This window comes from Eleginops maclovinus, chromosome 19 (genome assembly GCF_036324505.1).
Source record: "Eleginops maclovinus isolate JMC-PN-2008 ecotype Puerto Natales chromosome 19, JC_Emac_rtc_rv5, whole genome shotgun sequence".
In the NCBI taxonomy this organism is placed as follows: domain Eukaryota; kingdom Metazoa; phylum Chordata; class Actinopteri; order Perciformes; family Eleginopidae; genus Eleginops; species Eleginops maclovinus.
In genome coordinates, this window is record NC_086367.1 from 3,729,235 (window position 1) to 3,750,119 (window position 20,885).

At 39.4% G+C, this 20,885-nt stretch overlaps 2 protein-coding genes across 5 annotated transcripts in view; both read right to left on the reverse strand.

Annotated features, from left to right (window-relative positions):
- Positions 1-11,953, reverse strand: part of ccdc88c (coiled-coil domain containing 88C) — a 58,432-nt gene extending 46,479 nt beyond the window's left edge. For all 4 annotated transcript variants that reach the window (XR_010168010.1, XM_063908322.1, XM_063908321.1 and 1 more), the window contains exons 1-3: positions 11,380-11,953; positions 9,305-9,417; positions 5,974-6,082 (exon numbers count right to left, since the gene is read on the reverse strand). Coding sequence is in view for 3 of the 4 variants with exons in the window: in XM_063908322.1 (XP_063764392.1) it covers positions 5,974-6,082; positions 9,305-9,417; positions 11,380-11,439 (282 nt within the window). In the remaining variant the exon portion in view is untranslated. The remainder of the gene's footprint in view (positions 1-5,973; positions 6,083-9,304; positions 9,418-11,379) is intronic.
- Positions 11,954-13,676: 1,723 nt separating this feature from the next.
- Positions 13,677-20,885, reverse strand: part of pals1a (protein associated with LIN7 1, MAGUK p55 family member a) — a 30,591-nt gene continuing 23,382 nt past the window's right edge. Inside the window, exons 10-17 of the mRNA XM_063909313.1 lie at positions 20,628-20,811; positions 20,387-20,458; positions 19,435-19,506; positions 19,007-19,174; positions 18,835-18,924; positions 16,488-16,600; positions 16,190-16,300; positions 13,677-16,045 (exon numbers count right to left, since the gene is read on the reverse strand). Coding sequence (XP_063765383.1) covers positions 15,869-16,045; positions 16,190-16,300; positions 16,488-16,600; positions 18,835-18,924; positions 19,007-19,174; positions 19,435-19,506; positions 20,387-20,458; positions 20,628-20,811 — 987 coding nt within the window. The 3' untranslated portion in view covers positions 13,677-15,868. The remainder of the gene's footprint in view (positions 16,046-16,189; positions 16,301-16,487; positions 16,601-18,834; positions 18,925-19,006; positions 19,175-19,434; positions 19,507-20,386; positions 20,459-20,627; positions 20,812-20,885) is intronic.

Below are 20,885 nucleotides of genomic sequence, written 5' to 3' on the forward strand. Positions count from 1 at the left end.
AGCCCTCTAGCCTATCAAGTACAATGTGTTTGAACGTTAGCTCGGGTGTTACAGAAGTAAACAAAGGAGTCTAATGGAGGCATTTCATGCAGGAGGGGAGGAGTGTGTGGGAGAGAAAATCCCTCTGGAGGGAACACAGGGATTTTAGCTTTTGCAGACCATCTACATGCACTAAAACCTATAGAACACACTAGAGGAGAGGGAAATCTCTCTCTCTCTCTCTCTCTCGAAAGTTCCATTGAAATCAAAATGGGTGAGGTCAGAAAGTGAAGGATTCCTTACAGAATGCCCCAAACACTAAATTAGGTAGGATCAAAATCAAAATGTAACACTAGTCTTGAGTTACCTAACGGCGACACCTCACACCCAGTACACAAGCTCTAAACTGCAGTTATTCCCGACAGTGGATGGAAGTTATTTGGGGCAATAAAGCACAGGTTTGACCAGAGTCAGCAACACAGACACACAGCCACAGCCACAAACACACAGTCATACACATGCATCAATTCACACAATATTACAATCAACCGAGGGTGTGTGTACGTGTGTGTTTGAAGTAGGCCAGAGGATATGGAGTTCAAAACATCCCACATAGGCACAGGGCTTTGTTCTGCAGTTCCCACGGTAACCAAGGAAGACTAAAGTGAAGGGGGAAAGGAGCTCGAGAAAAAAACAGCGTAGGGGAGAGCTACTGCACAACAATAAAATGTGTCTCACAAGAGCCAGAGTTTCACACCTCTTAATACACAGGCTGTCGTCACACACACTATCACTGTCTGTCTCAATTTACACTTTCCCTAGTATGGAATTCTGTTCAGTCATTAAATTAAGCTTTTTTCTTTTCTTTAATGTCATTAGTTGTTTTTTTCCATAAAATTATAAGGCAGAATGGAAAGAGAGGTCATCATTAAAAAAACAACTGCCATGTGTTTTAAAAAGGGCATTATTATTCTTTTTTTAGGTTTTCCCTTTTAAATGATTTATAGATCGGTTATTGTTCGTCACACTTGAGAAGCTGTAACCACCAAAAGAAATGTTTGCTGTCTACAAAGGTATTTTATAAATGTTCTGTTTCACATTTATTCTTCCAGCATTTAGGTGAACAGTTGGAAGAAAACAGAGGAATAGTGTGAAAAGAGTCGGTATTCAGAGCTCGTTATATCAGGTTACTGTGCTTGGTACAAAACAGAAGGGAGGTAACAGACCCCCCCCCCCCCATACACACGCATATATTTCGTGCTTTGTCAATGGGGAGACTGGGAGGAGACACTGGAAAGCCAACGCCTAGCCACCTAAGAACAGCTGAATATACTGTATATATGTGTGTGTGTGTGTGTGTGTGTGTGTGTGTGTGTGTGTGTGTGTGTGTGTGTGTGTGTGTGTGTGTGTGAGTTCTTGCAGCTTATCCTTAACTACATTAAGTGGCCCTCCGAGGCTCATAAGTCATTGACTTAGACTGTGAGGTGTGGGTGCATGCGAGTGTGTGTTGAGGGTGTTTGACTGTGGTTAGAGATTAACCACCATGGACAGATTAACCCCAGACTGCCCAAAATGACCCAGTTCAGCACACACACACACACACACACACACACACACACACACACACACACACACACACACACACACACACACACACACACACACACACACACACACACACACACACACACACACACACACACACACACACACACACACACACACACACACACACACACACACACACACACACACACACACACACACACACACACACACACACACACACACACACACACACACACACACACACTTCAGTTTGAGCTCTACGCATGATCAATGCTATAATTAATTCTGTATTATCTGAAAGGCTTTCCGTTCGGTGGCACATTGAACCAGATAATGACCTGTCTGTTTCAGCAGGGTTCACATCCAGTTTAGGGTGTGATTATGTTCCATAAATCAGTCCCAGGTCAGTGCAAGTGGACTCCATTCTTGAAAAAAGTCTACTAATATGCACAGCTACATCCTCGTTCCTACATGGACATATAAAAACCCACAGGTCTATATGTGGATGATATACAACATAGTATTACCAATGTTTGTTTACACCTACACTCCATTGTAATTAGCCACTTCCTGCACTTTTCTCATAGGTGTGAATTGAGGTTATTAGTCCACCTGTTGTGTGTGGGGTGAAGGGAAAGACAAAGAGGGTCATTTGGTTCCTAACCTTTGTTGACAGTACGGTCTTGCTGTAAATGTTTCTTTTGTTTTCTTGTTATATTGGATGAAATAACCACTTCAATACCGACTGCTTACTGGGAACGAGTCACCATGAAGAACGAGACTAAGCGTCCCTGCGGTTTAATTCTAATGGGTACTTTGTTGCTACAATGGCCTATAGGGTGGGCCGACACAAGTTCCAGGGTTTTTTATGTCATAACTTGTCTTTTCCCAAAAAATAATATGGCAGAATGTAAAGATTGGTCATCATTAATTATCGTGAGATTTTAACATCTTCCATGTGTTTAAAACAAACGGTAATGGCATTATTATAGTTTTCCCTTTTAAATGATTGGTCATTGTTCATCACACAAACAAATGTTTACTGTCTACAAAGGTATTTTATAAATGTTCTGTTTCACATTTAATCAGTTTCAAGTTGAATGGTTTCCTTAAATAAAAAGCAACGGGATTTTCCCATTTTGGAATATTGTGGAAAGTAAGCTCTGTTGCAAATACACATTTATGATGATTACAGGTTTTTTTCAGCAGCATAATCTCCACATATTTACACTGGTTAAGGAATTTTGAAGTGGAAAAGGTATTACTAAAGGAACTAAATCACAGTCCCAGGACTTAACCACGTCACCACTGCTAAGCTAAAAGTGGATAATGTTTACCATGATGACTTTTAGCTCCCTCATTTAGTTACTTGTCAGCAGCTACTGTTTTTAGGATACATAACAGCCTCAGACATTCAGGTATTACTTGACATATTTTACTTAAACAACGATAATTTCGTAACTTTGTGACCTTATTTCGGGAATACAACCAAAAACCGTTGACTTCACAACGTGGGAGTCCGAAAGTGGCCAAATGCTAACTCATTGCCAGGTTAAGGAATCATTCCTGCTCCGCTCCATTGACATACATCTTAGAGGGACACAGTGTCAAATAATCTTCCTGGAGATTCAAACACCCACCACTTTGTGTTGTCCTAGACCCGGGGCAAACGTTTACATTATCCAGGACATGTTTCCATAGGTTACCAAAGGGTTTAAGACAGCTCTCAATTTGTTTTCCCAAGCTTAGAGTTCCTCAGTCCATCCTTTAAATTATAGAGGTAAAGCATGTTTCCATTTATAGGCAAGATGCCAGCCAGTAAAGCAGTGGAGGCAGAGGAAGGCTGTCATTATACAGTTTGATGGCTGTCATTATTCAGCAGAACTACAGCAGACTCTCTCAGAGATTTGGTCAAATGTCAAGACAGTTGACCAAATTGTTTGTGAGCCTATTTATAGCGAGTGACATAGATGTCTCAGCATAGGCAGCACAATTAGATGGCAGCAGAGTGAGTAAGCTCATTGTAAAACTAGGGCTCTTTTATAGCTTCCAATAGGGTTTTCAAAAGAAGCCTATGTTTTTAAGCATCAACATTTAAGCTACTTTGTAAATGTTGTAGTTTCTACTTTTTATATATTTTAAGCATGCTTCTTAACTGTATGAAGTTATCTGTGGCTCTTTAAGGGCTGTAACAATCTGAATGTCCCCTCTGTGGGTCCAATAAAGGCTGTTCTGATTCTGGAGCACAGGAGCGTGGCCCTGTTGTGTTTGCAAAGTATTCCAAAGAGCAAACAGTTTTTTGACCCAAGTGGAAATGTGATTTCTTAAATTATAAATAATAACTATAATGCAACATAATACTTTATTAGTAGGGCTGATGTAGTAGTCGGTTTTACCAGTGTTTCAACATCGAACGATTACATTACTTTGGAGGACAGTAAAATAATAAACTGAAAGCGGACGATCATCTAGAAATATACATTTTAGGAGTCATATTAATACAAACATTTAAACTTAGTATACTCAGTATTACAGAGAGGTCATGTATAATCTGGAACTTCTACCATTAAGGGGCTTCTAATCAAAATAATAACTCAAGATGCTGGTTTGTCTGATTTATTACATTTCATTTAGCTGACTCTTTTATCCAAAGCAACTTACAATAAGTGGGATAGGATAAAGTTGTTCATCATTGAGCAAAAAGAAAAACTCCATAATCTGGCTAAAACCTATAGTTCTATAAACATAAATTCAGGAACGATTATCACAAAAAAACTGGAAAAAGGGATGTTCATAAGCCCTAAACAACCAACACACTGACATATGTGGAAAGTGGAACTAATAAGAGGAGACTAAACAAAACACACCATCACCTTAACTGACCGTCAGATTTAACAAGGTTTGACAATTCTTGTAAACATTGGGGATAATTCAATGGCGGAATGAAGCTAATCACAGCTGTTTGGTCAGAGGCATAAACCCTCTGTGCTTGTTGTGGCGGACACACACTGTGCAGCCATGTCCTGTTGACCCAAACACACTTCCTCTCTCTCCAGCCCCACACAGTGAAGGGAGTGGACTGCTTGTGTGTGGGGAGATACTGTGGTACAAACGTATATACATGTATCTATGATTGGTAAAATATCAGCTGGAAGTTTGGCCATACTTTTCCCAAATCTGGTACGTATGAGCTATAATTGGCCAAATTAGGACTGTGACATTATGGGAGTTTCTTAGGACTCTTTTTTTCCAGGTAAAAAAACCCAGTATTATAATTGATAGTACTGTTAGCACCATAAATGTAAGGTGAACACAGCCTTTATAAAGATGCAACATACACACATAAAGGAAACTAAACACTTTTGGACAAGAAAGGAAAAGAGTGTAGCAGTAAAGCGTTTTTTTTATCAATGTGTTAGCCTATATCAAAGTGCTTCACACTGAGCCTGACTTTTGCACGACAAACTGTGTGACTTCCTGCCGGTATTGATCAGATTATTGGTGGTCGAGCAAGTGGACTAGAAAATGATCAGGCAGTAGGTTTAGAGTTAGATCCATACTGATGTGTTCCATTTGAGAAACACCGTGTGTGGTTCAGGAATGTGTGTGTGTGTCTGCAGGGCCTTTCCATATTCTTAACATCCATTACATCATATGACACACACATGAAAATAATGATGTTTAAGAGACAACACACACACACACACATATATATATATACTTGAACCCCCCCAGGCAAAGGTAATCAGCTGACGGTTCAATAACAGCTGTATGTCAAAACAGAAAGGCAAACTGAGACTAAGTAAAGAGCAAGCGATATCCAGTAATACCGGTGAAGAAATACTACATTATTTACAAATGGCAGAAGAGGATGCGGGAATGAGTCCTCAAACCTGGAAATGAGTTAGCATTTAAGCACCTAAGCAAGATTTTTCGCAATTTATTCTCTAACATATACATCCAAAAAGTATAACCATATTAAAATAGATGAAATACCACATTAGGGAGTCTGAAGCGTCTACGTTTCCTAAAGTGGCGGTTGCTAACAAGTTACTAAATGTGACTACTAAACGTCACCATGCCTAGCATTAGCTGCCTTTAGCTTAGGTGGTGGTGATGTTGAACAAAACATGTAAGTATCATAAGTGTGTGTTTGCAACAGAGCTTATTTCCTGTACTATTCAGAAATCAAATGGAAAAAAAATCCCATTGACTTTTTGTCTTGGTAGCCCTTGAGATGCTAACTTTCAGGTCGTCCAACAAAATGACATCATCGCTGCACCGGTCTTTATTTATTCTACTTGGATAAGACTTCTTGTGTGGGTAAACCTTTTTTCTAATGATAATTACAATCTGGATTGCTGCGTGTCTGCTGTAGCGCAGTGTGACCTATCAGTGTTGCCGTAGTTTCTTGTGTTAGCATACCTGGTAGTACGTCCTGATGTGTCTGGTGAGGACGGTCAGGTTGTAGAGGCGGAGCGACACGTCATTGTTCACATTCTTGGTCAGTCTCTGATTGGTGGGGCTGGGGTCGCTGTGGAGACACAAACGCATTACTTAGAATGACGTCAATGGGTGCTACTTAAAACAAAAGATCATATTACACACACACACGTCCCCAATGCAGGGTTACTATTGTGTTGGATTAGGATTTATGCCCGACACTCGCCAGCCTGTGCCAGACTGATTTGCATATGAACGGGTGGGGTGACGCTGTCTGGCTGACCTACTATCATGGAGTCAGTCTGCTGCATAATGGGGATGATTCTGACGACACAGAGGCTTGAAAACAAACTTCCATTCCATGGCCAAGCATTCACAAGTGATCCTTACCATCTGAGCTCCTTGATAATGCAATTTGCTTACTGAAATAAAGCTGAATAAAACACTCAATCTACAAATGGAGTTGTAACTTGTTTGTGCTTAATCAGCTCTGAACAATAATAGGGTTACAGAGTGACATTTCACATGATTTTATTCTCCACTGAACGACTTCCGCTTTCATCATTTGCCATGTTTCATCTGGTGCAGTGGTTAAGCTCCAACTGACATTTCTAAACTAAAACTTCAACAAAATAGGACAGAAATGTGAGGAAACAGAAACATATCATTCATCAGTGCCCAAAGTCACATCTTTCTAGGTATTGTTTTGGGATAATATGGCATAAAGTGCAACAATTATTCCAAAAGGTATATCTTCAACCACAGAGTGCTGTTTGCAAAATGACTGACAAGTTTTACTTACTCACTCCATTAAAACACCATGTAATCCTAGTGCTTTCAGATAATACTCATGGGTTATTACTTCCCTTCTTTTACACTTCCAGCTCAATTCAACACTTCTGAAATGTATACTCCTTCAGCACTTCAACTGCACTCGTATTTAAATGGACCCCTTTTCACATTTGGACAAAACATCTTTCACAATTTCACACAAATTTAAAACACACAATTTATTCCATCTACTTTCAGAACTTCCAATTCAGCCAAAACATCAATTCTTTTGACTTTAAGTTGCAGTAAGTTCTTTGTTGACTTTCACCTACACAGTTTAAACTTCTTTCAGCACTTCAGATACACTTCACTCAGCTCTTTAAGTGAATTGAGCGCTTATTCGTCACACTTCTTTCAGCACGTCCATTTCAGAAGCAGCTCCCCTCATTTCAGTGACACTATGTTGACCAACACTTCAACTTCAGCTCCAGTTTCAGAGTGACTCAGAGTGAGTATTTTGAAAAAGGGATTTATAGTTCAGACTGCTTACTGCTCCTCTGACTGGCTTTCCTTTAGGCTCTCCACCCTTGCCTCCTCGTCCGTAACCCACTTTCCAACAAACCCCTTTGACAGTCCTAATGACACCCCCCCCCCCCCCCTCCAGCCTATATTCATTGCGGGGAGAACAATAGGGTGATTATCATTGTTTCCCAAGACAATAACTGACATATGAACATGTGGGGTGATTGGGGACAGAGGGCCGTCTGGATGGGAGGAGGGTTGGATTCAGCACAAGTAGGTATGTGTCGTTATTATCAGTGGACAGCATTAGTGCCAAATGTGTCCCTCCTATTTATAAACAATGAAAGGAGAATAATATTAGTCAGCCTTGACAAAAACACCAATATATGTTCAGCTTGTGATTGGCAAGATATTTAATGTCACTTAATGAACGGTAGCCTCCTTTAACAGGGGGCATGGGAGCCCCTGCCTCTTTATGCATGGGTCTGACATGTATATGTAAAAGTGCTTTAAGAATGAATAAAGCGTTTCTAAATGTAGATATTTATCATTTACCAGATGTATGCATGTGTCGTGATGGGAAAATGTCCACCGTTCAGGGCCTGTGTGCATAATATATCACATTTTTCTGACCACCAGATTCTTTTTCAATTGTTCCTAATAAGGAGAGAGCCTATGCTGTTCCTCCTGAGGAATACGTAGCACTGATCCCAGAATCATTTTTCTGAGCGCACTGCCGTAGAAAACTCGCTTTCTCGTCACAGTAGAAACTGGAGGAAGAGTTGGTTTTTGGCCGTGTCTTTCAGAGGAGAACAGTCCCATAACAAACACAGAAAGCATGTTTGTTTGAGCAGACTCTAGATTGAGCTGTCGGTGAGTGTGGTGCTTATATCTCAGCAAGCAGTTTGTCCTCCTTGATCTACGGCTTCCAGAATTAGCGGTAAAGCTCATTCATACAGAATGTGAGAGCAACACTCTTCCTGTTGGTGGTCATGGTTGAAGAAACAAAGTCAAAGGAATATAAAATAGCTCAAATAGAGAATAAAAGGCAAGGGTTGATCCTAGAATATCATACAACAGTGGTGAAACAGTGTCAAGATATTTCTATGACAACAATATCTTGACATTACATCCATATCCTAACCGCTGTTGCGTGAGAGACTAATTTTCACCCCGTTGGATTTTATCATCCGTTTCTGCGACTGTAAATTAGTTTTTTCACTATTACAAATAACAGGGAGGAAGGCAGTCCGTAAACGGAGATTAAAGTCGACATCAAAATCCATGGTCCACCCGGCTAACCTGCTCCAACAAATCAACTTTCAGATCTTTATTATGATAGTTTCCAGCTGACAAACACGGTCAAAAACAGGGTGCTTTCTGGAAAATGTTTAATATTTTACACCAGAAACACTTGCTCAGAAAAAGGTCGGGTGTGGCACTTTCCCTTCGAGTTTTTGCTCTGTTCTCGTTGCAATCAATTGAGAAAGATGGCGCCGTCAGAAAAAAGTGCAATGTGGATACTATATATATATATTTCTCTCAGTCTGTCTGTGAACAGATTTTGTCCCTGTGGTAGTGTTGCAACCTTGCAAGATGCACAATTGAGATAATTATAAGCATTACATGAAAATGGTAAGAGCAGCGGAGTCCAAGTTGAGATCTGTTGCAGCACACACTACCCGTCTGCTACTGTGCACGTCCTGAGCCAAAGTTCAAACTGACAGCGGGTCAGTTCTAAAGGGCCTGTTAATGATCTAACTCATGCTCTCTCATAACATGCTGATTCTTTATGCAGACTTCAGCAGCACATCTGGCGGGTGACGTTTACAACCTGAAACCAAGCGAGTCAGGATGTGGTCGTGCACACAGTAACTCACACAGACACACACAGACACACAGGAAATACTGGATTAACTGATTACCGTTAATATACCCAGGCCCAGAAACACATCAAAGAACCTCTTTCACTGACTCATGCAAATAAAATGTGGACCTCTCACTGTGTGGGGTTACCTACATGTGTGTCATGATCTTGTGCAGGAAGACGCCGTCCACCAGCTCCATGAACATGTGCACCTGCTCCTCTGAGCCTGCGTCTTCACAGGAACCCAGAGGGCCCAGCGTCCGCACCTAGAGACAGAGAAACAAGTTACTACATCACACCTGGAAGTATAAGCTTAACACTGTATCCATGTTTTTCTTTTGACTTAATATGCTTGAGGACATCATACTAAATACTGAGTTTCCAGATCATTACGTTACAATAGCTGACCCTTTTTTCCAAAGCGACAATCAGTGCATTCAACCCAAAAGGAACAAACACAAAGGAACAAGAATCCTGCAAGGACATCAGCTGCAAATAAGCCGAACTGTTCTGAGGGCTACATACAGAAGAGAAACAGGGTTTTTTTAAAAATATTTGGTCAGGAAACAGGTGTGTTTTAAGTATGCAACGGAAGCTGGGTAGACTTTCTGCAGCCATGATATCAATATTCTTCCACCATTTTGGAGCCAGGGTCATGATAAGAACTAATTTAACTGAGTGTCTTCCAGAGTTACAGTCTGTTGAAGTATGAAAATGCCTCCTTACACTCCATGCTAAATGTTTCTTGCAAAGCTGTAGCAGAGGAGTAGTGAGACAACGAGGATATTTGGCACTAAAAAGACACTCATTTGTCATTAGAACATTTGAATGCATCAGAACAAGTAAAGGGGCGACCCGGTAGCCAACAGCGAATCAAAGTTTTGGTCAAAGTGGGAGTCTTTTTTTAAGAACTATACTGATAGTGAAATGGTGTTAATTTCACTATGCTTTATGGGGTTTTCCATTTTCTGGAGTGTGTTCTATAGGGTTTTTGTGCATATAAATGGTCTGCAAAGGCTACAATCCCTGCCTGAAACTCCTCCATTGGACTCCTTGTTGACTTCTTTAAAATAGAATATGTAACACCCACGCTTCTATTAGTTAACTTAGCACTCCGCCACATTGTACATGATAGGCTACGGGCGGGACATCTCTAAGCGGGTGATCAACCGGAACAGAGCCGGCCAGGTAACCAATCAGAGCAGACTGGGCTCTGGTTTCAGACAGACGGTGAAAAGAGGTGAGGTCATACAGGCAGTATGATGAAAAATAAAGAGCTTTTTGAACATTAAACCATGAAAAACATATCATATTAATAAAGGCTGAACTGGCCCAAAAATAATATTTAAAAATCATATTGTAATGTTAGTTGGGTATGCTGTATTCATTTTTTTTTTTAAACATTGTCAGCACATGTAACACTATATTTATACTTATTCAATTCAAAGAATAATTGTGGAAATCTGTTCCATTTTTGGTTCCTGTCACTAACAGTTACAATGTGGCTATGTGTGTGTCCAAACAGTTGGGGAAAAGTGTTGTTGACTAGTGGCAACAACCAACCAAAAATATGCAAACCTCGTTTCTGTTTGTTTTTATGTTGTGAGGAATATTACACTACACAGAGAAGAGCACATTTCTGATGTTTGCAAATGGGATAACTGTTGCTACATTACTCTAGATCGAGTTTCCATTAGTTTTGAGCAACTGATAGCTCTGTCCCAGTTGGAAGCTTTGCAATGAGCTGCAGTAATGTTCGATCTGATTCATATTTTGACAGTTTCACACATGCATAAGCAATAATATGTGTGTCGAGTAAGGGAGAGTCTCTTGTACATCAATGTGTTAGCAAAACATGGTGGAAAGGCCAAGAAACAGAATCTGTAACCAGTGAGGAAACACATAATGTTATGATTCTGTTCAAATATAATAGGGCCTTAACTTTGTAAGTCACAGAAACACCAACACGATGGATCACTTAATCGGAGGCTTTCACTTTGAAGGTACTTTCCTTGTAATGTACCGGTCAGAACAGTGTCTCTCATTGGGTTAAGCTCCTACACAACGGTAAAATGGAGGGCAAAGTTCTGTTTCTATTATAGTTTGGTAGTTTTAAAGAAATGTTGCTGAACTGAGAGAAAGACAACAGAGAAAGTAAAAGAGTCAGAGGTCAGCAAGTGTTTGTGTGTGTGAGTGTGTGTGTGTGTGTGCGTGCTGCTCCGACTCACCCACACCACCAGCGGAGACTCCATGAAAGTGGACAGTAACTCGGACAGAGTCATCTCCATGTTGTTCTAAAGGCTTTTCAATCCGTTTATTAATCAGTAAACATTCATAAATCCAGCGGCCATCAGTCGGTCTCAGCAGAAGGCTCGCGGCAGAACAAAGCCCCCGCGAGGCATCGATTCCCCCCAGCACGAGCTCCCTCTTGCACTACTATTGTCTCGCGCTGTCCCGTTTCCCCAAACACTGGGTTTAAAATGAAAAACGTTGAATTTGAATCAAAACAGTTTGAAATACTTCCATGTGCAAAGCAGAGTCATTTCCGTTATTTCGGCGGGGAAATATCCAGTTTATTTTCCGGTTGGTGTAACACACTTGGTCCAAACTTCTCGGGACAGTAGTTCGCGTTGCCAAGGATACACGACTCGGAACGTAAATCGACACAAACGGCCGTGAAATAGGTTAAGAAAAGTAAAGAAAGCAGAGAAACTTAAATGCACTATAGAAAAGCATAAAACGTTAAAATAGTTATTTCCGTAGTTTGCTACATCTCCACCACGTCCCTCTGTCGCTCTATACCTCCTTTCTCTCCATCAACCTGTCCGTGCGACAAAAGGAACGAAAGGGTTGACTGACAGCACCAGAGACCAATCCGCTGCTGCAAAAGCGTAGTTCCCGCCCCTATTTCGTAAATCAGCCAATTACTATGCAGTTTTGTTTTTTATTCTCAGTCTTACGTCACCGCCTCCTGTCGTGAGCAAAAGAGCCAAGAAGCAACAAGATAATTAACATCTTGAAAAAGATTCTGAAGTAGAAAACTTACTTTTTTGGTATCCTAACATTATTGGACTGTTTTACATACGTAATATATTGAGCTAGACTGGTTTTGATATAATGAAAGCTCCAATAAGGTTGACTATTTTTCTTCCTTTCCTATTTATAATTTGGTTAAGAGGAATAGAGGACACAGAATTAAGATATATTATTTTGGAGATTGTTTAGCTTTTGCACAAGATAAGATGACCAGTGGTTGAGGACCAGAGATAAATTACTATGCAGAAAGAGGTGGCATCTATGAAATATAAATATTAATGGCAAGTTTCTAAAAAGTTAACTTCAAGGGTCCCTATTATGCTCTTTGAGGATTGCCCTTTCCTGTAGTGTGTTAGGTTTTTGTGCATGTAAATGGTCAGCAAAGACTAAACTCCCTGTGTTCCCTCGAGAGGGAATTTCTCTCCCACACACTTACCCCCTGCCTTAAACACCTCCAGTGGACTCCATTGTTTTACTTCAGTAACATAGTGACATCCCTATGTAACACTTGAGGTTCTATGGCTAGCATTCCTAGACATTGTACATGATCATAACTGGGCGGGAGAGCTCCAAGTGATTGATCATTCACAATAGAGCAGGCCAGCTAACCAATCAGAGCTGACTGGGAAGGGAATAATAGAATGAAAAAAAAAAAAAATCCACAAATAAAAACAAGAAAATGAAAATAAAAGTAAAGATCCTAAAACATATACACAATACTGTAATCAAAACATATTCAATATAACAAACCCAGAAGAAAGGATAAGGGGGACAACCTCCACATATTTATGGGAATTTCCCTTGGAGCCAAATGTAAAGTATAGTGACTGACAACAATTGATTTATATCTGGAAAATGTTATTTCTATAAAGTCTTTAAGTTTTTATAAAGAAACCAAAGTTAACATTTAAACTTGACCATTTTGCCATTCTAGTTTACAGAGAGAATAATTTACTGTGTTAGTGGAGTAAGATGCTCTTTTGCTGATCTCAGTGTAGTCAGCAGTACCTGTCAAGGAAATAAGGGTGTATCAGGGTGAGGCTAGAGCGAAAAATCAGCCCGAGTCATTGATTTTGCATGATCAGACAGGAAAGAAGCAGTTTAGCAACTTCCTGTTCAGAACCAGACCAAACATGCAGCCAACACACATGATGATTGCAAAATCAAAGGAGCAGGTATATTAATTTGGACTAAATCATAAGTGAAGTGGAAGATCTGAGAAAGTAAACTGAAGCACAGCACATGGCAACAATAAACTGCAGAGCAGCGCCCCCGTGTGGCTCACTCACGTTACCACAACACATAGAAGAAGGTCATCCTCACCATCAGTGGAACACAGCAGAGGATTAGGGGGATCATTTTTTAAAAATGGAGATTTAACAAAACGTTTTTTGTTTTAAGATTAAGATCAGAATTCTGACAATGAATTATTTGAGTGTGGGAAAAATATATATAATAGGGTCTCAAACAACAAAAAACACAAGGTGAGTAGTTTTTCATCAATCGTCTATTTATTCATTCATTGTGAATATTCATACAAAAAGAAGCAGATTTACTCAGGAGAAATGATTTCTGATAACAAGAAGTGGTATCCATGAACTTTACTTTCAATACAGTGAAGCCTCGCACCCTCTTCCTCCTTAACAAATGGCTTGAGGCGAAAGGTGGAACCTGCAATCCTGTTGGTGCATTCTGGACTTCATAAATCTATCTTCAATATTACAAATATATAAATGCTCTACCCAGTGATAACAGTGATACTTTGTCAGGCAAAAATATTTGAGACACACATTCGTTCACGCGCACACAAAATATATAATAAATTCAGCATCATGTGCCAACTAAAGACTAAAACGTTCACGTTTTCTTTACCCAGCAGCCCCTCAGGGCTCAGGGTCAGAGGTCATCTCTATTTAGTGTAATCAGACGGGACAGTCAGTAAGAAAAAAAATCAAACAGTCAAAAAATATCAAGTGCTGTGTCCTTTATTTCAGTGTTCATTAAAAAGTGTGAAGAGCCAGCTGTTCAACAGTCAGTCAGTCAGAGGAAGTCAAGACACTGCTTCATACAGAGTGTGTGTGAGTGTGTGTTCTTCATAGCAGTGAATGCCGTGGCTCAGTGGTTTAAATTAATGTCACATTTATTCCGCACCGGGGGCCTCATTTATTTTTCTTTACTACGACGCTAAGAAGATTGATTTTATTTTGATGTCATATATTCTAAGCACTGCAACAAGTTTAAATAACTGGACTGTTATAGTTTAAATATGTTGAATTATTATTGGTTGAAATGATCACAAGATAAAAGAACGCAACTTAGATGAGGCCCCACGTTCCTCTCTTAAAATAAAACAGAAAGAAAGGCTTTTCCAGGTCCATGTTTTGGTCTCACTATAGTGTGATGATTAGAGTGTGTGTATGTCGCTGCTGAATATAAACATGAGGGAGCAGTCAGGCACCAACAGAGACCCCTCTGGGAGGGTCTCTCACTTTAAGGACAGTGAATACACATAAGGTTTATATTGCAGGAATTATTATCATCAGTGCCTGGTTAATACATTCTATAGGATTCTGACTGCTATTTAGCATCAGTAGCATCAATGCGAAGAAAACCTCTAATCTGAGAGTTTGATTTAAAGTCATAAGGTTATGAGAATAAAGTTGAATTTCAGAATAATATGTAGTCATAACATTTAAACTGTTAATTCCTTAAATGTCAAACTCCTTATATGTATTGAAAGAAAGCTTATAGTAGTAGTATTTCTTTAGATATAAATTACATTTGAACAGAACATTTTGAGAACTGTGATATAAAAGGTTCTCTAGAGAACAAAATCATTAAAATAAGGCAATATATGAAGTCGTAGATTTACAAAAAATATTCCAGATATTAACTTTGATGTGTCTAATGAGGAGATTAAGATGAACAAAGGCCATAAAGTTTTTTTTTTTTGTAGGAAGCGCATTGGTTCCCATGACTAAAAGCAATGGGAGTTTTGCATTGGATTTGAGAATTTTGCAGTAAATAAGATCTGTGGCAGTCACGTTTGTGATTCTTACACTTTCAGTTCAGCCGGATAATCTCCACATTTTAACACCACTTTTATATTTTTTACTCGTAAATGCAATCTCCACAAGCTAACGCTACGCTATAAAACTACATCGCGGTCACATGATTCACACCACCACCGCTAAGCTATAGGCGGCTAATGTTGTGTGTGATGACGTTTAGTCTTCTTATTTAGTCACTTGTTAGCAAACGCTGTTTTTAAATTCATCAGTGAGGTATTAACTGAAGTATTCTTAGGATGAAACGTGAAATTCTCTTCAGCCACAGACCTTATTTCAGACAGCTAACACAACAAATGTTCAAAAAGCTTTGAGGCGAGGGAAGCGGAAGTGCTAAAATGCTAACTAATTTCCAGGTTTAAGGACTCATTTTTCACCCACTCGACACACTTCACTAAAACGTTTTCTCATAACATTACAACTCTCAAAATCTCAGATTAGCTTTCCCCTAACAGCGGCCATGATGCTCTGTGTTACTCCCACACAGCGCTTAAGGTTCCAGTTTGTTGAATGTACAAAAGTGTACTCCATTGTCACTTTATGACCTGTGTGTGTGTGTGTGTGTGTGTGTGTGTGTGTGTGTGTGTGTGTGTGTGTGTGTGTGTGTCTGTTCTCAGCGCAGCCAGGAGCAGGGCACCCACTGTGGCTCAGTGTCCAGTTTGTTGATGAGTCTCAGCAGCTCATTGAAGGCTTTGTCCTGGTCCGTGTTGACGATGACGGCGTCAAACAGATGTCCGCAGCTCTGCTCCATCTCGCGCGCCTTCTCGATGATGTCCCGCAGCTCCTCTGGCTGCACAACACACACAAACACACACACACACACACACACACACACACACACACACACACACACACACACACAGTGGGATGTTAACACTGGAGATATGTGTGTTGACTGATTGTGAACAGGAAGTGTGAACAGTCAGACAGGAACCTTGGGGTTTTTGTTGTCTTTAGCCAATAAGGCACGGAGTCTTTCCTGGGAGGGCGGGGCTATGAAGATGATGTAAGGCTTTAAGTCTGAGCTCCTCAACACCTTTAGAGCCTTTAAACACACACACAAACATACACATACATAAGGATTCGACCATAAGCATCACTACACCACCCTGCGTCATCAGAGTGTGTGTGTGTGTGTGTGTGTGTGTGTGTGTGTGTGTGTGTGTGTGTGTGTGTGTGTGTGTGTGTGTGTGTGTGTGTGTGTGTGTGTGTGTGTGTGTGTGTGTGTGTACCTGTGTGTGCAGACACAGCACACAGATCTTCCCAGTGTTGATGACCTGCCTCACTGAGTCAGAACTTGTCCCGTACATGTTCTTCTCAAAGTCTCCAGACTCGATCAGCTTTCCTGTTTAAAGAAGAAGGAGGAACATTTTATTTACCAGATTTCTTCATGTAATATATTTTTTCAACACTATGACATTCCACATTGCTGCAGTACAATGTGTACATTTTAGTTTTTAATGTGTTTTATAAATTATTTTTGGGGTTCATTTCATTTTAATTTAGGTAAGTTAGGATTTGCTAATATACTGTATGTAAGGGAGGAACATTTCATATGGTTAATCTGGTTGGAAAATGACACTTTACCATGCGAACCATTGGCTGTTTCCTTACTAACTCTAGTGAAAATGACACAATTGAAGCTTGTTACCATAGAGACAGTGGTGCTGGTATTTTCAGCTAGTGAGTGTGTGCATGTCAACCCAAAAAATTGGGTGGGAACCTGAGGAAGTGCACAGGAAATTGTGATGGGGGAAATTAAACACCCACACTTTAAGGCCCTGTCCTTTTCTGGCTTCACTGGCACGCTTGCAACTTAATGTTTATTGAATGAATACTTAATATGCTCTAAATGTGTTCCTAAATCTTTTTTTGAGGACTCCTCTTTTTGTAAATATCTTTAAAAAAAGGGAATTTTTCTTTAATTTAGGCTTGTTATTGAGATTCACGTAATATACTGTGCTTCAGTACCAAAAAGAAGAAAAAGCTCTGACACTGACTATATAAATAATAATACATGATGTAATAATAATAATAATTGAATGTCTTTTCAGACAATTAATTATGTGTGTCATAAACTCCTTTTTTATGTGTGTGTTATTAGTGTGTTATTAGTGTGTTATTACAGTGTGTTATTAGTGTGTTATTACAGTGTGTTATTACAGTGTGTTATTAGTGTGTTATTACAGTGTGTTATTACAGTGTGTTATTACAGTGTGTTATTAGAGTGTGTTATTACATGGTGTTATTAGAGTGTGTTATTACATGGTGTTATTAGAGTGTGTTATTACAGTGTGTTATTACAGTGTGTTATTACCGTGTGTTATTACAGTGTGTTATTACCGTGTGTTATTAGTGTGTGTTATTACAGTGTGTTATTAGAGTGTGTTATTACATAGTGTTATTAGTGTGTGTTATTAGAGTGTGTTATTAGAGTGTGTTATTAGAGTGTGTTATTAGAGTGTGTTATTACAGTGTGTTATTAGAGTGTGTTATTAGAGTGTGTTATTACAGTGTGTTATTAGTGTGTGTTATTAGAGTGTGTTATTACAGTGTGTTATTACTGTGTGTTATTACAGTGTTATTACATTGTGTTATTAGTGTGTGATATTACAGTGTGTTATTACAGTGTGATATTACAGTGTGTTATTACAGTGTGTTATTAGAGTGTGTTATTAGAGTGTGTTATTACAGTGTGTTATTACAGTGTGTTATTACTGTGTGTTATTACAGTGTGTTATTACAGTGTGTTATTAGTGTGTGATATTACAGTGTGTTATTACAGTGTGATATTACAGTGTGTTATTACAGTGTGTTATTAGAGTGTGTTATTACAGTGTGTTATTACAGTGTGTTATTACTGTGTGTTATTACATTGTGTTATTAGTGTGTTATTACAGTGTGTTATTACAGTGTGTTATTAGAGTGTGTTATTACAGTGTGTTATTAGTGTGTGTTATTAGAGTGTGTTATTACAGTGTGTTATTACAGTGTGTTATTACAGTGTGTTATTACATTGTGTTATTAGAGTGTGTTATTACAGTGTGTTATTAGAGTGTGTTATTACAGTGTGTTATTACAGTGTGTTATTAGTGTGTGATATTACAGTGTGTTATTACAGTGTGTTATTACAGTGTGTTATTACAGTGTGTTATTAGTGTGTGATATTACAGTGTGTTATTACAGTGTGATATTACAGTGTGATATTACAGTGTATTACAGTGTGTTATTACAGTGTGTGATTACAGTGTGTTATTACAGTGTGTTATTACAGTGTGTTATTAGTGTGTTATTACAGTGTGTTATTACAGTGTGTTATTACAGTGTGTTACTACAGTGTGTTATTAGTGTGTTATTACAGTGTGTTATTACAGTGTGTTACTACAGTGTTAGTGTATTACAGTGTGTTATTACAGTGTGTATTAGTGTGTTATTACAGTGTTATTACAGTGTGTTATTACCGTGTGTGATATTAGTGTGTGATATTACAGTGTGTTATTACAGTGTGTTATTACAGTGTGTTATTACAGTGTGTTATTACAGTGTATATTCAATAACATGTATGTATTGAGAGCTTACCTGCTGACAGTTCTGCCTCAAACGTCTGGCGAGACACAAAATGATAATCTCGACCGCCCAGCTCGCCATCCCGCCGGCTCCGAGTGGTGTCTATGACAATCACACACAGGTCAGTATACCCACAAACACAAGAAAGCATGTGGTAAATGAGTGTGTGTGTGTGTAATCTTACGGGGCACGGCTCCAGCAAAGCGCTCTGGTTGGCTGTTGAGCAGTTTTTGTCGGAGCTCTGCCTGCCCACAACTGCCTGGACCAATCAGGGCGATTGGCCGCTTCCGATTGGCCGGCTGGTGGTACAAAGCCATCTCCTCATAGGTCAGGATCTCCTCGTTATCGACATCTGGCAAATTGAGAGGAAGAACAGAATTTTTAAAAAATATGATCCAAAGGACAAACTTTAAGAAGACTAAATAAATACTGGAGTGACATTTAAAACACAAATTGATCATGATGTAAGCCAGGGAACAGTGGTTTAAATGTTCTACATTTAGACAAACTGGTAAGGTTTTGAACAGGAAAAAATGTGAAATATGTACATTTTGTATTTCACTTCACTTTCTATCAAATGTTGGTGAGTTACAGTAAAACAGGAAGTCCTACCATCATTCTTTTGAGTGTTGTACAGCAGCTTCTTTCTCTTCCTCTTGTTCTTCTTCGCACACCACAGCTTCCCTGTAAACGACAACATAAAACACACACATTGAGCTGCAAGACCTATTGTATTTAATGTATGCAGGAACATATACAGCAGGGATTTTTCTAGAACAATATAGTATGAGGGCGCTAACGTCACTTCAACACAAAATTAAGGCCCTAGTTTGTTCATGTCTTAAAGCTGCTGAGTCATATATTGCACCACAAACAACAAATAAATCCAGAGCTATGGTTTCTTTACTTCTCTCCAGAAAAAAGGAGAGTAAAAGAAAGGATGTAATTCAGTAATCTCAGTTTCAGTGTCAGCCTGCTGCCTGCCACTCGTGCACCGGCAGAACCACCAGACATCCATCCCATATTTATTCTCCCTAAAAACAAAGCTGTCTTTGACGTCTGACCAGATATCTGACCCCATCTTCATATTTCTGGACTCATTATACCGTTTTTGATTTTCTGGCATCACGTTAACATTTTATGGGAAAAATCTGCATTTTGGAGAATTGGACATCGACAAACTATAAACAGCATTATTAACCTAAAAGAGTAATTCATCAGGTTAAAGAGTGGTGCAGGAATGAGTCATAAAACCCACAAATGAGTTAGCATTTTAGCACTTCTGGTTACCTTGCCTCAAGTTTAATGGTTTTTCTAAAGTCTTATTGGTTAGAAGCATGAAATAAGGTCTGTGGTTAACACGAGCTGAGGAAATTACTAAACACCATCAATCACAATATTAGCCGCTTTTAGTTTGAACATTAGCTTTCTACTTCTGGTGATTGCATTTACACCTCAAAATGAATAAGGTGGTGTTAATATGTGGAGATTATCCTGTTGTGTTTGTATCATAAATGTGTGTTTTTATGGAGGGATCTTTGTGATGCCAAATAGAGTAACATACCAGACTTCTCCGGCTCCTTGTCTTCTTCTATGGTCTGTTTCATGGCTTCTCTTTGCTGCTGGAAACTCTTCCCTGTGGAAAAAAAGAGAGAATATCAATGAAGAAAATGTAATATCATGCAACAAAGAGCTGGAACACATGGAATGCATTGGAGTGCCACAGCCAACCATCTAGAGTTTTACTAAGATGCTGTATGTCAAACACCCAATAGGAAAAAAATGACAGAGAGGGAGGGAATTACCTGGTACGAGTCCGGCGAGCGGCTGGTTGTCCTCGTCTCCGTCCCTGTAGGCCTGCCACCAGTTGGGGTCGGACTGGCTGATAATGTGGAGGATATCTCCCTTCTGGAAGGACAGGCCCAGCTCTCTGCAGGGCACATAAGGGTCATCTGAGGGGTCGTAGTCGAAATGGGCCTTCACGTGGACCTGGAGGAGGGAAAGAAGACATTTACAAACCTCATTTAAACTCTTTTTAAAATTTGTTCTTTATCAAAACATCT